At 43.8% G+C, this 15811-nt stretch overlaps 2 protein-coding genes across 8 annotated transcripts in view; one reads left to right on the plus strand and one right to left on the minus strand.

Moving 5' to 3' along the window:
- ENO4 (enolase 4) overlaps nt 1–10400 on the minus strand; it is a 28511-nt gene extending 18111 nt beyond the window's left edge. For 3 of the 5 annotated variants that reach the window (XM_079136620.1, XM_079136617.1, XM_079136621.1), the window contains exons 1-4: nt 8700–10400; nt 3851–3979; nt 2884–3074; nt 1133–1293 (exon numbers count right to left, since the gene is read on the minus strand). In XM_079136620.1, the coding sequence (XP_078992746.1) occupies nt 1133–1293; nt 2884–3074; nt 3851–3979; nt 8700–9140 (922 nt within the window). In that variant the 5' untranslated portion in view covers nt 9141–10400. The remainder of the gene's footprint in view (nt 1–1132; nt 1294–2883; nt 3075–3850; nt 3980–8699) is intronic. The other 2 variants (XM_079136619.1, XM_079136618.1) reach the window with 2 other exon arrangements.
- The window catches only part of HSPA12A (heat shock protein family A (Hsp70) member 12A), a 144481-nt gene continuing 137395 nt past the window's right edge, over nt 8726–15811 (plus strand). For 2 of the 3 annotated variants that reach the window (XM_079136622.1, XM_079136626.1), the window contains exon 1: nt 8726–8865. In XM_079136622.1, coding sequence (XP_078992748.1) covers nt 8863–8865 — 3 coding nt within the window. In that variant the 5' untranslated portion in view covers nt 8726–8862. The remainder of the gene's footprint in view (nt 8866–15811) is intronic. The other variant, XM_079136623.1, reaches the window with a different exon arrangement.

Raw genomic sequence — 15811 nt, forward strand, 5'->3', positions numbered from 1 at the left:
GAAGCTAAACTGCTCTGGCCCCAGCCCCCAAATCCCTGGCACCAGCACAATTTGGAAAACCAGAATCATAATCTTTCAGCTAGCACAGACTGGCTGAATCTACATATGTATATTTCCTGGCTTTGTTCCTATAAATCATAACATTCAGAAGGCAGATTAGCTGTCTTTCCAGTTTGGGCCAAATTACGATTAAATTCATTTTTCTTCTTATATCATTTGCTCTCATTTCAGATTTGGGTGTGTGACTGAATCTAGCCAGTCAGGACTCCAGGAGGCCTCTGGCCCGGGTCCCAGTAACATTTTGCCTTGATCAATTCTCTTCCTCTTGCTGGACTTCCGCAGCTGCTACTAATGTAATAAAGGACCTATCTCCATGGTCTCTTTGGTCCCTTTTTGGTCTGGTGCTTTCCTATTCATTGTTACTCACATTTACCAGGTGGTTGATTGTGCCTAGCATCATTCTAGACCCTAGCAATGGCGAGCTGAATGAGGCAAGATTCATTCATGCCCTCAGGGAACCCTCTGCTTTGTAGACATAACAACATGACTCTAGCAGAAGCTCCAGCACTCACACACTGGAGGGGCCGAGGTTAGTCCCCTGTTGGAAGATCTGAAGCAAAGGGCAAGTTGAAGTGATACCCTGTATTATTTGCTTTAAAATACTCAAGTTTCTTAAAGAAAATGTTTATTTACATGGACATGTTGGTTTGTACCAAAGGATTTCAGTACTCTCAGTACTCTTTAAAATATGAGTGGCCTTTTGATTACTTAATGGAAATTTACCAAGGAGGTGAAAGGTCCCCAGTGACATCCCATCCCCACCCCACCCCTGTGTCACCACTGTTCAGTACACTTTAACTTATTCATTTATTTATTTTTGCAGTGCTGGGGATCAAACCCAGCACTAGCTAGGCAAGTGCTGTACACTGCCCTACACCCCGGTCCTCCTGCGCTCACATCTGGGTGGAAGACTCATCATTTTTTCTTAAAAATAAAAATGGAGGCTGGTGTGGGTTCCACTCAGCACAGCAGCTTCAACCGAGGCATGGCAGGAGGATGGGGGTGGGGCACCTGGCTGGACCCAGCCAGCCCTTCTTCCTCTCACGTTTGTTACTAAAGGTTCTGAAGATGCCTGGCCACCAACCTGGCTTCTGCCCTTTCTTTTTGGCAGGAGGTGGAGGGGGTGGCGCCAGGGGCATTATAGGTGGAGGTGCTGGCACTGCTGACTCTTCCAGGCTCTTCTCTAGTTCTTTTCTCTCCTTGTCTTCCTGTACTTTATTTGTGAAGAACATCCTTAATGGCAAGAAAATATGGCTTTACAATGACATTTAGGAATATCACTGTGTGCTTTTGGTTGTGTTTTAGAGTTGACCTGACCCCGGTGTGCTTCAATAATATGCTTCTTGGCAACTTCAGAACAAATCAGCTTTAATTTCCAAGACCTAAAAATAATGCTGCTGTTATAAAACCGTGTTCAAGAACTGAAATTCATTTTGGCCTGGCAAGAAATGTTTAATGATTTCAGGGGTCCCTTTTTTAAGTTACTTGAGTTCTGTGTGCATTTTCAAAGTAAAATTTGAAGACATAATTTGATTAAGGGCTGCTCGATTGTTTTTATATAAATGACATTCAGAAGACAAATCTTCCAGAATACACAGTGAAATAAAGCATTATGTGGATGATGTCTTATTCTTGGAAGAGGAAAGTGGGGGTCTTTAAAATGAATACTAAAAAAATGTTTGGGAAATGCCACTTAAGGACAACTATGCAATAATTTCACTCCCCCAGAGTAAAAAGAAGAGGTTGAAAGCTTCCACAGACAAAAAGCAAGCAAATAAAAAAGACAATGGGAATCAGATTTACATTATTTATGAATAATCTAGATGCCCAGTGATCTGATGCCTTTAAAGGCCTGAGAGAAACTGATTTTGACATAGAATTATATACTCAGCTAAAGTCTCAATCTGGAAAATAAAGTACTGACATTGCCATACACATAAGAACTCAACAACCTTACTTCCCAGCTACCCTCTCTCACCTGTTCTTTCCAAGAATATAATCCTTCAAATCAAGAAAAAGGAAAATATGGAATCCAGAAACAGGAGAACATGTCTTTACAATATCTCTGTAGTAGATCCAGAGAGGAACCAGTCCAGGAGCAAGCCTGCCCTCCTTCAAATAATATGTGAAATAGCATTCCGAAACTCTCAAAGAACCAAAAATGATTTTACCAAGTCTTTTACAAAGGTCATCAACTGACTCTGAGGCAGACTAAAGCATTACATTATACACCATTAGACAAGTGATAAAGCTTAAGAAAAAATCTAGTTGATCTTTGCTTGGCCAAGGGGGTTGAGGCATTATACCTGCACAAAAGGAAAAGTAATTAACCCATTACTTTGTGCAGTACTGCGCTGTACATACACAGTTCTGACACATACTTCATTGGTTTTTGAATTTTAGAGTCAATCCAGGGGCTAAGCATGGAAGACTTGGCTGAGGTTGGAGGACAGAGTATAAGCAACAGCCATTGTGACCACATGGAAGGATATGAGCAGCTCAAAAGGTGGCCCAGGATGGTGAGGAAAGGGAGAGGACATTATCTGGATTTGTAACTTGATCCTTTCCTAAGAAACTTTGTGCTGAATCCTAGGGATGCTCTATGCCTGAAAAGAGACCAAAGGCCCTATGTAACTTTATATAATAAGATTTTACTAGCAGGATTTTCAGCAGAAAGTTCATATTTTATGTTAAATTTTTCTGCTTTAACATATGTTTCTTAAATTGACTCCCTAACTGCGGATTTCACAGTTATGGGCAGATAAAAAGACAATAGACATCTATATATTCTTGATGGCTTCTATTTCAAAAATGAAACTGTACCTGAGCATGTGATCCACTTGGGCTTGGTTGGAGGGCACCACGCCCTGCAACTCCTCAGTGATGGTCTCATTGACCCACTGTATGGCCGTGCCCACTGCCAGGCCCCGCTCCACCTCTTCTGCCTCCACCACCTCTGGTGAAGCATTCTCGTGGACCTCAAAGTGAGTGGGGATCACGACGGAACAGATGTGCTGAAAATGACATGAGTGTGCTCCACATTTCCCCTACCTCTCACAGAAAATAGAAAACTGGATTAATCCAGCTTTTAATATGCATAGTATTTATCACTGATTCCAAAGGAAATGAGATTATGTATAATTTTCTTTGAGATATTTTTATAGTTGTTGAAGCACTATGAAATCTGATTTCATGAAACATTTAAAATTACTACTTCATTAAAATACCCCTAAAAATGCCCTACACGGAACTTCATTTTTTTATCACTACCTCTTCAATAAATAGCTACAAGGATATAAACATATTTAATCATAATTATTCTCCCAGAGTTTGTAGCAAAATTTATTTCTAACCAATAAGGAGCAATTAAAGTGAATTAAAATGAACTTCTAAAATTATTTAAATGAATTAACTTAAATCAACCTGCATATCTGTAAATCTATATATAAATATACAAACCTATAAGCCTATATGTTAATTTATCAAACTTGGCACATTAGAAATGTGAGAGTTTTAAAACTATTTTTGCCTCAGTTTTGTTGTTCATCTTGAATCTTCTTCAGGCTAGCATGTCACATTTGTATCAAAATTACATTTAAACATAATAAAAAAAAAACATGGTTGATTGGCTCACATTTACATGACTACCTTTGAATAAATAGTGTATATATGTGTGTATCTATTTTTTTTACAAACACTGAGTTTCAGAGCATTCAGTTTAGACAAAAGTTGCTAATAAATGCAGTGGATTCAGGATGTGTTGAAGAACACATTTTAAACTGGCTCCTACCTTGGGAAAATTTTGAATGGTGCAGAATATTTCCACTTGCAGGGTTGGAAGCCCCAGTCCATCCAGTACATTTTTCCCCACTATTTTGCATATGGTGGGAGGCTTTGCAAGTTTAGAAAAGTAGTTTGCCTTCAACACACACAGACACACAAAAACAAAAATCAGAATAACGCATCTAATTTATCTTCAAAAGGTTATTCACATTTGCACTAGTTTAATGAGAACTCTCTGTGAGTGTCCTTCCTGGAACTACTCTGCCTTCACTATCGCTGAGGTTTGGATTCTGCCCTACGATGAGTCTCTGGCACATGGGGCAATGTGTTGTCTTTTGAAATCTCAATGGAAACTATGACACTTTTCTTAATGTAAATTGAAAAGCCTCGTGTCACACTTTAGCAGGCCTTCTGATAGTTAGCCCAATTCCCTAACCTATCCTTCTGCCCAAGGTTGGGTCGGCTGGTCTCTAGAACACTGCGACACCTTCAAATTTAAGAACACTGAAGGGGACTGAATTTTATTCTTTGTTGGGGGCTGTGCCATGTGGGCTGCGCCAGGATGGCGCCTGGTGGCCAGCCGGAGGTTGTTTTGATCACATGGGCAGTGAGGAGGTTGATTAATATAAGCACACCCAGGTGATTTATCATTGGCCGTATTCAATTAAGTCCATGCACACAAGGCGTGCACATGCGTTCCCGAGTGCTCCTGCTGGTGCCTGTTCATTTTAACCTTTGCCGTGATAGGGCAGCTGGCTCCTCACCTGATCTCAACTGGCGTGGCCCCGCCCTCCGCCTCCTGGAGGGAATATAAGCGGGCAGTAGGCGGAAGGCAAAGAGAAGCGGCTTGCAGAGAGAAGAAGCAGCTAAAAGAAGCAGCTAGCAGAGAAAAGCAGCTAGCAGAGAAAAGAAGCAGCTAGCAGAGAGAAGAAGCAGCAAGCAGTAAGCAGCAGGCAGCAGCAGAAGGCAGATCATAGAGCAGAAAACTGAGAACACACCTCTAGGTGGTAGATAGATAGCACCTAGTTCACAGGATGCGGGACCTACCTCTTAAGAAGAAGCAGCAGAACTTTAAGAAGAAATAGATCTCTGATAAGTGTAGCAAGCCTCTCTTTCTCTAAAAACTTCCTCTAAAAGCAAAGTGTCTCTTCCTCTAAGCAAAGTCTCTCTTCCTCTCAAAGAAGCCTCTCTTCCTCTAAACAAGCAAGCAAGCAAGGAAGCAGCACAGGAATAGAAGTAGTTTATTTCCAGTCCACCTCTGATAAACACCCGCGCAATTGTTGCTGCAGGCAGTAACAAATATCTGCGGGATTGTTGCTGCGGGTGGTGACAATTCTTCCCAGAAAGGCACCTGATCTTTAAAGGATGAGGACTTCTGCAGTCGCTGCATCTCGCTTGCCTAGCTCACGCATAGTCCTGTGTGGTCAAACAGGCTTGTAGGGAGGGCACCTTAGAAATAGCCATTTCATTGAGGTGGAAAAGCAGAAGATGCTTAGAAGTGATCCAAGGAACAGGGTGAGAAAAGAGAAGGGAGCCGAGTGGAAAGTCCACTCCGGGATCCTGAGTGAAGGATCTCGAGGTGGTGTTTCACTGAGAGGGACTGGGTGAGGAGAGACTAGAAGGAAGGAAGGCGAAGCTGCACCCGCCTCGCCCTCTGTTTCCATTTAGCAGACCAGGTCTCTGACCATTCAATTCAAGATCCAGTGACTTTGGCCTGGACAAACATCCACAGCAATGAGTCAGCTCAAAGGTGGGGCCTTTGCAGAACTGAAGCAGAAGCAATTTTCCAGGAAGGGAACTAACATTTCTTTTTTTTTTTTTTTTTTTTCTTGGCGGGAATTAACATTTCTGAGTGCTTAATATATACATTTCATTGACTGACTGTGTGGTGGTGCTAACTGCCAGCCCCTTTCCACCTCCTCTGCCTGGATCCACCACCTCTGGCAAAGCATTCTTGTGGACCTCAAAGTGACTACATCTTCATTTTTGCTGTATGACACACCATAATGTCTGACATTAATAGAATTCTATTTAAATTAATGAATGTCAGACACATCCCTGGGCACTCTGTGTACATTATGTTATCAAATTCCCAATCTGGTTAAGGTAGGTGGTATCATCTCCATTCCACAAAGGAGCAAACTGAGCTCCACATAAATAAATTGTCCAAAATCACATTCCCATACTTTAATGATCTAAAGCTTTCAGGAGTGCACCCCAGAACTTCTTAGTGCCAGAAACCACTTATTGCTCAGGATTCTGCTGAGTTGCACTCAACTTGGGACATTCTTTCACTGGTTGTGCCTGGTTTCTCATATGTAGATAAAAAAAAATCTGGAAACTTGACCAGGGCCAGAATATTCAAGTGCCTCTGCTGGGGCAGCTGTCTTTCTCACAGGGTACCCTGGCTGCCTGACATCTGCCAAGGTCTCTTTACATGGTCTCTCTCTGTCTCCAGCAGAGTAACTGGACTTCCTCAGCATGAGGACTAGCTTCCAAGAAGACAAGCCTCCATATGCCAGCACTTATCAAGCCTCTGGATCATGCCTGCCAAGGTCCTATTGATCGAAGCCAGTCACATGGCTGAGCCTAGAGTCAATGTGGGAGGGAATTCACTGGAGGTGTGTCCATTGGGGGCCCATAATTGTAATAATCTCCCACAGCTAGTAAGTGTCAGAGCTAAGGATCAAACCCAGATCTGCCTGATTTCCAATCCAAAGGCTCTTTCATTCATGAGTTTTCTGATGAAAAAACATACTTTATTGCTGTTGCCTACAGGGATCTTCTCCATCCCTGAATTCCTATGAAGCCTGAGAAACACAGCAAAATGACAATCGAGGCAAACACTTAGAAGATGGGTAGTATTTCCACAGGCAGACATGGGGGCAAGTGGAGGACAGATTCTTCAGGCAGATGAGCAAGGAGAAGGAAGTTAGAAACTTCAGATAGTAGGGGACAGTAGTCCAGTGTAGAGGACCAGGGATGGGGGAGTGGGAGATAAACCTGTTAATGGAGGGAGGGGTTATGCACCATGAATCACACACATAGAAGTGTGTGATCTTACTCAGCAAGGAAAGGGAAATCTCAAGAGGTTTCTGAGCAAGAGGATTTTGGTGAGTTTTGAGCATGAGGAATACTGCTCAGGCAATATACTGTGCAGGATGGACTTGACAGAGGGAAAGACTAGAAATGGCCCAAAATAGGGAAGTGACTCAGAAAATGAAAAGGAGTTTGCCTTTTTGCCAATGCAATATCTGAACATCCTTCAAAGTTCAAGCCAAGGTTTTCTTGGCTATTACAGCCTACAGGGATCTTCCCTATCCTTGGATTCCTTTAATAGACATAAAGTGAACTACCCCTCAATGTAGCACACAATTATTTATCACTGTAGCTTTTACTCCATTATTATACATATCAGTGGCTAGTGTCCCTAACCAATTTATAAGCGCCAAGACAGTTGTATGCACCAGGTTCTGGCTGCCTAATAGACCCTGGTAGACTGGAAAGGAGAACATGGAGAATAAGAATTCATGTTTTTAATCTTAATGTATGCACTAAGTACCTGTGAGTCAGGGCTTTTGCCTTTGTATAATGAGAAAGTTGGACTAGATAGCTTTCAATAATTCCTTTAGCAGGAGACAGTAGAAAGAGAATGCAGTCAGTCCAGCATCTGCTCATTTGTCCCACATAGTTGTTGGACCATGCACTCTGCTACATACAAAGGATGCAGACCACCCCCCCTTTTCTTGTCACTTGAGAAAATAAATTCCAGGATCACAGGCTCTTTATTTGGAAAAGGAGAATCATTCTCACCTGACTGTGGTTCTAAGGATTAGTGAGATAACATTCAGCACACACCACAGGGTCTCAGTGAACATGAGGTGCCTCGAACCCCCACCATGGAGGAAAGGGACATCCATGGAGCATCAACTGCTCAGACGTGGGTCTGTATGCGCACAGCACATCATGCTCCTTCACAGCACCTGCACGTTTTGCTGGTCCTTCTGCCAAATCCTTGCTTCCCATCAGCAGTTCCACCAGCCCAATCACACGGCCTTCCAGATGTGTTGCCTACTAGTTAGGGATCTGGGAGAAAGCACTCACTATTAAGGAAGGCTAAGGCATGTGCCAGTTTTCAGGGTTAGGCACAGGACCCTGGGACGTGGTAGGAAAGGCCCCTGTTCTCAGGAGGAGCTCACCAGCTACCGAGGGCTGACTCAGAAGAATACAGTACTCATAGGAAATGTCATAGATCCACTCAAGGACGTTTGGTGCAGGAAAACGTGGGCAAGGCTTCCGTGTGAAATGTGAAGTATAAGGAGGAGCTGGCCCTATGGTAGAGGAGCTTGCACAAGCCAAGGAGCGTAGGCTTGAAATCTGAGTGACATTGGAAGCAAGGGGAGCCAGCTGGATGAGGCCCCGGATGGGCCAAGGCCAAATCCAAGCAAATGCCACAGCGTTCATCCCATGGTTGAAATGGGGCCGCTGAAGGTTGATGACTGAGGCCACTCAAGTCTACATGTAAAAGGCCACGGGGCAAGAAGGCACAGAGGCAGCCAGGCCCTTTAGGCAGCAAGGAAGCCGGCCAGGCTCTGGGCTGTCGCCATAGCTACAAATCTGCCTACAGTCCTTTTTGCTCTGATTGCCTTCTTTCCAGCACTTTCTCTCTAGAGATCCCTTCGCCCCAGGGGTCGTCGCCGCGTCCTCTTGCCGCCTGCTAACTCAGCAGCACCACCGCCGGCCTGGCACGCCGCGCATGCTCGACTCTTGGCGCAGGCGCAGGCGCAGCGCGTTGCCGCAGCGTGCGGCGGGGGTAGAGGGGCTGAGGGCGGAGGGTGCGCGTCCCAGGTCCCTACCAGGTGTCCGTAGACGTCGGCGGGCTGGAGGTAGAAGGTGGAGTTGAGCAGCTCTTCCAGCTTGCGCGGGACGTCGTTCTCCCGGTAGTACTCCATCGCCTGCTGCTTCAGCTTCTGCAGCTCCCTAGTGATCCCACAGCTGCGGCCGCCGCGTTCTTCCCCCATGGTAGGAGATTTAAGGCTACAGCGGGGTTTAGCCTGGGGGCCCGCGAGCGTCCTTCCGTCGCTAGGCAACGCAGCGAAATCCCGACCCCAGATCTCGCGAGGCTTCCAGCCGTGGGTTCCTCCTGCAGTGAGGACCGCTCGCTCCTTCCCGACCCTCTCGCGCCCGCCTCCCACCCTCTCCCGAGGGGTTGATCCGGGGGTTGGGCTCCGAGACTCGCGCTCTCCCAGATTCCTTTTCACCACTTTTCCCCGACGATTTTCCACATGGGGAGACATTCAGCCATTTCCTGAAGGGCGCTTTGCAGGAGCAGGGGAGCCTTAGCCCCGCTTGCAGCTGGGACACGAACCCCGGGTGGCGCGTCGCTTCCCAGTGGCCCTGCGACTCGGCCGTGTCGCTTTCCCCACGCGCCCCCTCATTCCTCGCCGGTAGCGAGCTCCTCTGGTCGCGAGGGCGGCCGGTGCCAGGCAGGCCTGGTCCGCTGGGGGAGCCTTTTGACCGCCAGGGTATGGTACGAACTGTGGCCGCCCCAGGAATTGGTTCATTCAGCCCATGTTTGTTAACGACCTGCTCTGAGCCAAGCAGTGTGCTGGCTGGACTGCCCTGGTGCCCAGGAGAGAAACGGTCATGCACCCTCCCCAGGGCGATTAGTGGGAGTGAAAGCAATGCGAGGACAACCCAGTGTGGGCTGAAAAAATGGGTGGGGGCGATGGACCTTGAGGGATGGTTATGGTTTGGATAGGCTTAGGGCTGGGGGTGATGCAGGCAGGCCTTTGGGAGGTGATGGGAAATGGAAGAAGGGCCTTCCCTCCCCGGAAGGCTGCCTGCATCCTGCCCTCCTAAACCCAAAGTGCCTGCCTGACTGCCTTACACCTGCCAGGTATCATGTGGCTACAGAACTTCCTAAGTGCACCTTCCGCTCTAGGTAGTTCCACTGCTGCAAAACTGGGCCGAGATGGACAGGGTGTACTTGTTCTACTTTTGCCTGTTTGGTTTCCCACTCACGCAGATCACTTAAAACATCTACACTGCTCTTGTTCATCTGGAAAACATCGTCATACCTACTCTGCCTGCTTCCTAAGTCACTTAGCATAATAAGAGGAAGCAAGTTAGAAAGCACCTGGAAACAAGATAGTTATTTTCAATAGAGGCACATGTGAAGATAGATGAATAAAACTGTGCAGCTATAAATATTTATACAAACCCAGATACGCACCTACCCCTTCTGAGCTCCCTCAGTATTTTCTCTGGGTCTCTCAGGAAGCGTCTCTCTGGCTTGAGCGCATCAACGACTTGCCTCACCCTCCTTGTTGGATGGAAATCCTCTGATGCTAGGAGCTGATGCTGAGTCATCTGCACGTCCACTGCAGAGCCTGGGGCCCTGCCAGGAAAGAGCCTGGGCTCTGCCAACTAGGTGCCCAGTGGACTTTTATACAAAAGAAGACAATAATGTCACCCTTGTTTCCATTCCACCCTTGAGCCTTTCCTCTATCCTGGGATGGAAGATACCTAGGACTCTCCTTCACCCATCTTTCAACATCCAGGTTGAATCCCAACATCTTTAAAGAAGCCTCAAGCCACAGCTCTCCCTTCAGTCAGCCCTTCCTTTCTTCTGAACTACTTCCCCCAATTTCAGCCTGAACCACAAATTTCAGCCTTCAGGGATGTCTTGACTCATTTGACATTTTACTGGAAGACTGGACAGCGTCTGGGCTGGGACCATCGAGTCTCAGGGACTGTCCTCAATAACCCATTGACCTCTGAGTTCTGTGAGGACAGAGACTTAGTCTGTCTCATTCACCATTGTGTCCACAGCATCAGTCCTTCACCTGACAGGTGCTCAGTAAATATTTGTTGGATGAATGAATGGGTTTTACATATAATAATTGGTTAATAAATGCTTAACTCGCAAGTGTTTTGGAGTTGGATGAATAATGAATACACCAGTCTGGTTTGGAACAAAGCAGTTGTTTTCAGGAATAATGAGAAATGAGGATGACAAAATTGGGGAGATTGTGAAGGAACTAGAGACCCATTCAGTAGGAGAGAGAAGCTTCAAATTTCTGAATACAGGATGGACTAGATAGAAGCAGTTAACTCGCAGTAGAGGGTAGGATTGATGGGTATTTGGTTCTGCAGAAAGCAGAAGACCCATGTAGAAAGTAATGTAGGCATAAGGGCCTAAACAGTGATGGAAGGAATGAGAAGAGATGGATGAAGCAGAGCAGGAGGGAAAGGTGGAAAAGGCTTTGTGTGATTGGATAGAGATGGAAAACCAAAGACTCCTGAGGTGGTGTATAGTTCTCTGCATTTGTCAGAAATGGGTTAAATGAGTTGTCTGGTCTCCATGGGACATGCTGTTCTGGGTTAAAGTTGGGTGGGACTTAAGGAGCATTGGTGTCCCAGAGCAAAAGGAAGACCGAAGGTGCCAATTAAAGTTGTCCTGATGGAGTTACAAGTTGAAATAAGGACAGATGAATGCTCTGGAGGGTAATGGGGGAGAAAAATCCTCTTGAAGTAAGGAATTTAAATATTGGAGAAGAAGTAGATTTAGGTCATAGGACAAGGGCAAGGAGCCATAATGGGAAGCAAACATAAAGCTTAAAGAGAATGGAAAAACTCCAAATCTCAAAGTCTAGGGCAGACTTTTGGGAATGTGTTGAGTGGGTGTTTGTATTTGTGCATATGCATAGAACAAAGTCCGAAAGGGTGTACCTGAGCATGTTAATTTTGTTGCCTTTGGGTGATAGGATCATAGGGATCTTTTATTTTCTTTTTATATATTGGTCATTTCTAGTTTTCCTAAAATGAGTGAATTTCTCATATGACTTTAAAAAATTCCATTAAAAATATTTGAAAGAGTCTGGGCAACTTAGTAATACCCTGCAGCTCAGTGGTAGAGCATCCCTGAGTTCAATCCTCAGTGCCAAAAAAGAGGAAGAAAAAAATAATGGGGGGAAGGATGTTAAGTCAAAAGTTACAGGAGGTTATAGAAGAGACTATTTGAAGATAAACAGTAATAATGATAAACTGCCATCCTGTTCTCCTTCCATAGTTCAATTAACAAATACATATTAAATGTCTGCCATGTGCCAGGCACTGTCCTAGGCATTGACAAAAGAGCAGTAACACTTAGAGTGACACCTCAAGTTCTGGTGGCACTCCAGGAGCACACACATTGAGAGAGTCATTATGCAATACACTGAAATAATAGAAGTGAAAGTCTTTTGGAAGTTCGTTTGCATGGACTTATTAGCAGCCTCTTGGTGTTGACAGATCCAGAATCAATAAAATGATTCTTGAATATTCCCATTTTCTTATTTTCTGTAGTTATTAGACGCACTAGTGGTTTTGCTTCTACATATGCTTTTCTTCTTCTTTTTAAATTACATAGTCCTTGTTTTAGGACTTTGGTGACCATATTTCTATTTCATGTTGAGGCTTAATGTCCTGGCATACTTCCAAAGCATGAAAGGGGTTGAGGGCAGTGCCTGACCCTTCAAGTACCCATCTGAGGGTTGGAGATGGGAGGGAAGGAAAATAAAGAATAATTCTGGAGAACTCAATAGATCTAGAACTTATCCAGGCAGAGAGACTGGGACTGAGCTCTCCTCCTTCAGAAAGAGGAAGCAGGGACAGGATACAGGCCTGTTGCCATCCTGTGAATTGGTGCCTGCGTGGGAAAGCATGTATGGTGTGAGGCAGGGACAATTTGGGAATGAGAATCCCTGGAATGGAATCCCAATCATCTCTAAGATCTTGACTTCTCAGTAAAGAGCAAGGTTTGGACTGATCAGGTTTCCTAACTTTTTAGATATGAAGACTCCTTTTTAACAGCAAATATGGAGCACCCACCACCCCAATATTTCATAGCAGTTACATACAATGACCATAAATTCAGTAGGACTTCTAGAAGCATCTATATTCCTTTTAAGGAAACTCCAAACACATGAAAAAGAACAGATGTACCATCAAGCTTTTACTCAGTGCAGGGAGGGGGATGTTGTTAGGTGTGGGTTTGGAATTGGGGGGCCCCTTCCTCAGAGTCCCAGGTTTCCTCCATGATCTTGGTTGAGAACCACTGAATTGGGTCTTTCCATCTTAGATCTCTTCTACTTTGCAGCTCCGATTCAAGATAAAATATCAGGATGTATTAGTCTATTCCAACATGCTGATTGAAGACCCTTCTTAGAGGAAATTAACCATTCTTTATCTGCATTTCAAAAAGAATGTCTAAGCTCTATCAGACATTTCCTAAATGAACGAGGATAAAGGAAAAAGGTATTTGTTCATTTTTCCTTATTGCTACCCAACACCTTCATTTAAATTGGTACTTGTCTGCCATGACTTTAATGTTCAGAAGTGATTATTTAAAGATGTTATTTTGGGGTTGCTATCAAGTGCTTGTTAATTCTTCCCTTTGTTTGACATCTGTGTTGAATATCATTTTCATAGGGAACTAATGAGCATGATTGCAGGTGCATTTGATCACAGACTAAATAGATGGAAACAAAATCTATTTTGGAGACAAAATAGATGGAAAGTGCTGCCTTTCCTCATCTAGAAGACGGAAGTGACGACGCTAACCTTCCTCGCCCAATTGTCATGAGTGAGGAACAGGATTGCCAGCCAGTTTGTTGTACCTGTAAAATGCAGAAGTAGGAATGGTTTCACTAATTAAAAAAAAAAAAAAATTTTTTTGTTTTTTGTTTTTTTTTTGCTTTTTGTTTTTTAACATTTGTTGCTTCATTGCTGAAATCTCCTGGCAGCAATCACTGCCCCTGTGGTAGCAATACCATCTACAAAACCCACACAGCAACTGCTTTTGAGCTCTTTCATAAGCTTGGAACTTTACTTGCATCATCCCATGAATCTACAGAACCACTGCAAAAGGTAAGTCACTGGCCTGAGCTTACACCCTTAATAAATAGCAGAGGTACAATTTGAACCCAGGTGTGGCTGATTCCAGTGCCCATGCCTGCAGATTCCATTCCCATTCTGCTCTGCTGCTTCTCCAAGCTTGAATTCTTTGTAGGTTCTGCTCTTTCAGGCCCCCTGTGCCCTCCGTCTAGAGGAACCAGTGAGTTGGTCATATTGAGATCTTAGAGAAAGGACTGGGGGTAAGTGGTGTTAATCTCTCCATCACTGTTTCCCAGTCTGCACATGAGATTACCTAGGGATTCTATTCCAGATTTTACTAGAATGAAAGCACCATTAGAAGTTTAGCACCATAAAGAGACACATTGTCTATTTTATTCATTGCTGTGCTGTGGTATTGCAAAATACCAATGCCTAGGCCTCTCTCCAGGCCTCTTAAATCAGAATCTCTAAAGGATGGGGTATTTGTATTAATATGAAGCCAAGGTTGAGAACCACTGCTCTAAAAGGTTGACCAAGGCTTCACCTGGGAATGATTTGATATTGGATGCAGCCAAGAAAGCCTAGAAGTATTGGATCTTGGAGTCTTAAGTCATGGGTTCAAATCCTGGTTCTTTGAGTTCCCAGCTGTGTGACCTTGAACAAATTTCTTAACCTCTCTATTTCCTAGAGCCCATTTCCTAGCTGGCTCATTGAATTATTTTAGTTTCATAGTATCATTATGAGAGTAAATTAAAAAAATCCATGCAACTTCTTCCAGAGTGGGACTTACACAGAGGAAACAATGTTATTACCAGAAAAATTAAGGAAAAGGAAATATAACATTTTTATCCATTTTCTAGTATTTGTTTTGAAAACCTTTATTCAGTTTTGTACAGAAATCCAGGTTTAATTGAATAAAGAGGGCCCCCTTTTAAAAACAATATTTGTGATCTTTCAGGGAGTATTAAGTTTACTGGCAAACTAACACTTTTCTTTTAACCTTTCGCATTGGTACAGAATTATAAAGTTGATGTGTTACTTCTTTCTTGCTTCCCGAATAAAGCAGAGAGCTGGGACCATAGTCATAATGTGAGTGAGCTGGTGTCCCATCAAAGGCTGTTTTAGATTCAGCCTTCTGGTCATTTGTTCAAAGGCCTTTGACACTGAAGACCCAAAGATACTGTTGGAGGTGCTACACTGGCAGTTTAATTGGTATTTTTCAGGGAATAGACACAATTTCTGTATGGGCAGAATGAAACGAAAGTAGGGCAATTATCTAGTGAATTCAGACAGTAGAGAGAAAAGGAAGAGATCAGGCAAAGAAACTCTTTAAGCAAGCTATTTTGCCATTTTTTTAGTTGTCAATGGGCCTTTATTTTACTTATTTATATCTGATGCTGAGGATTGAAGCCAGTGCCTCACACATGCTAGGCAAGCACTCTACCACTGAGCCACAACCCCAGCCCATATTTTGCCATTTTTAAATAGACAGTTTTTTAACCTTATAGAAGTTGATACAGCTGATTGGTATTTTCATGGCATAAGTACAGGGCAAGTAATGCAGAAGAAGTGCTTATGAAATGTCCTACAAAGCCCATGTTTTCTTGTTTGTGTTTCTTCATATACAAGTAGCAAAAAATGCTATTAATTCATTGTGAGTGAAGAAAATATTGGACATATTTTCTACATAGGGGGGCAGCAAAGAAGAAGAGAAAGAATTTGAATTGAGGACCAGTTAGATGGTTCGTCAAGTTGTGGCTGAAGTGTTTCCTCTGTTACTGTTGTGATTATCGATTGGGTGGGTGCCCCAGCCCCTGGGGGCTACGTGCCTCTCTATCTTCTTGAATGAGAGTCAACAAATTGTTTGACTTTCATAATTGAACTTAAGAACCTGATTGAAGGGATTTGAACTTCCCTGAAAATGTACTTCAAGTGAATCCGCTTAAGAGGATTTATCTGTTTCTTATTAGCATAATCAAAAAACTGTCTCTACCTTTATATCTGATGATTTCTATAGGTCTGATCATGAATCTCATGACAGTGTTAAAGCTTCAAAATAATTATTATGAATTTAAAAAGAATCCGTTGT

This window comes from Sciurus vulgaris, assembly GCF_902686455.1.
Source record: "Sciurus vulgaris genome assembly, chromosome: 4".
Lineage (NCBI taxonomy): Eukaryota > Metazoa > Chordata > Mammalia > Rodentia > Sciuridae > Sciurus > Sciurus vulgaris.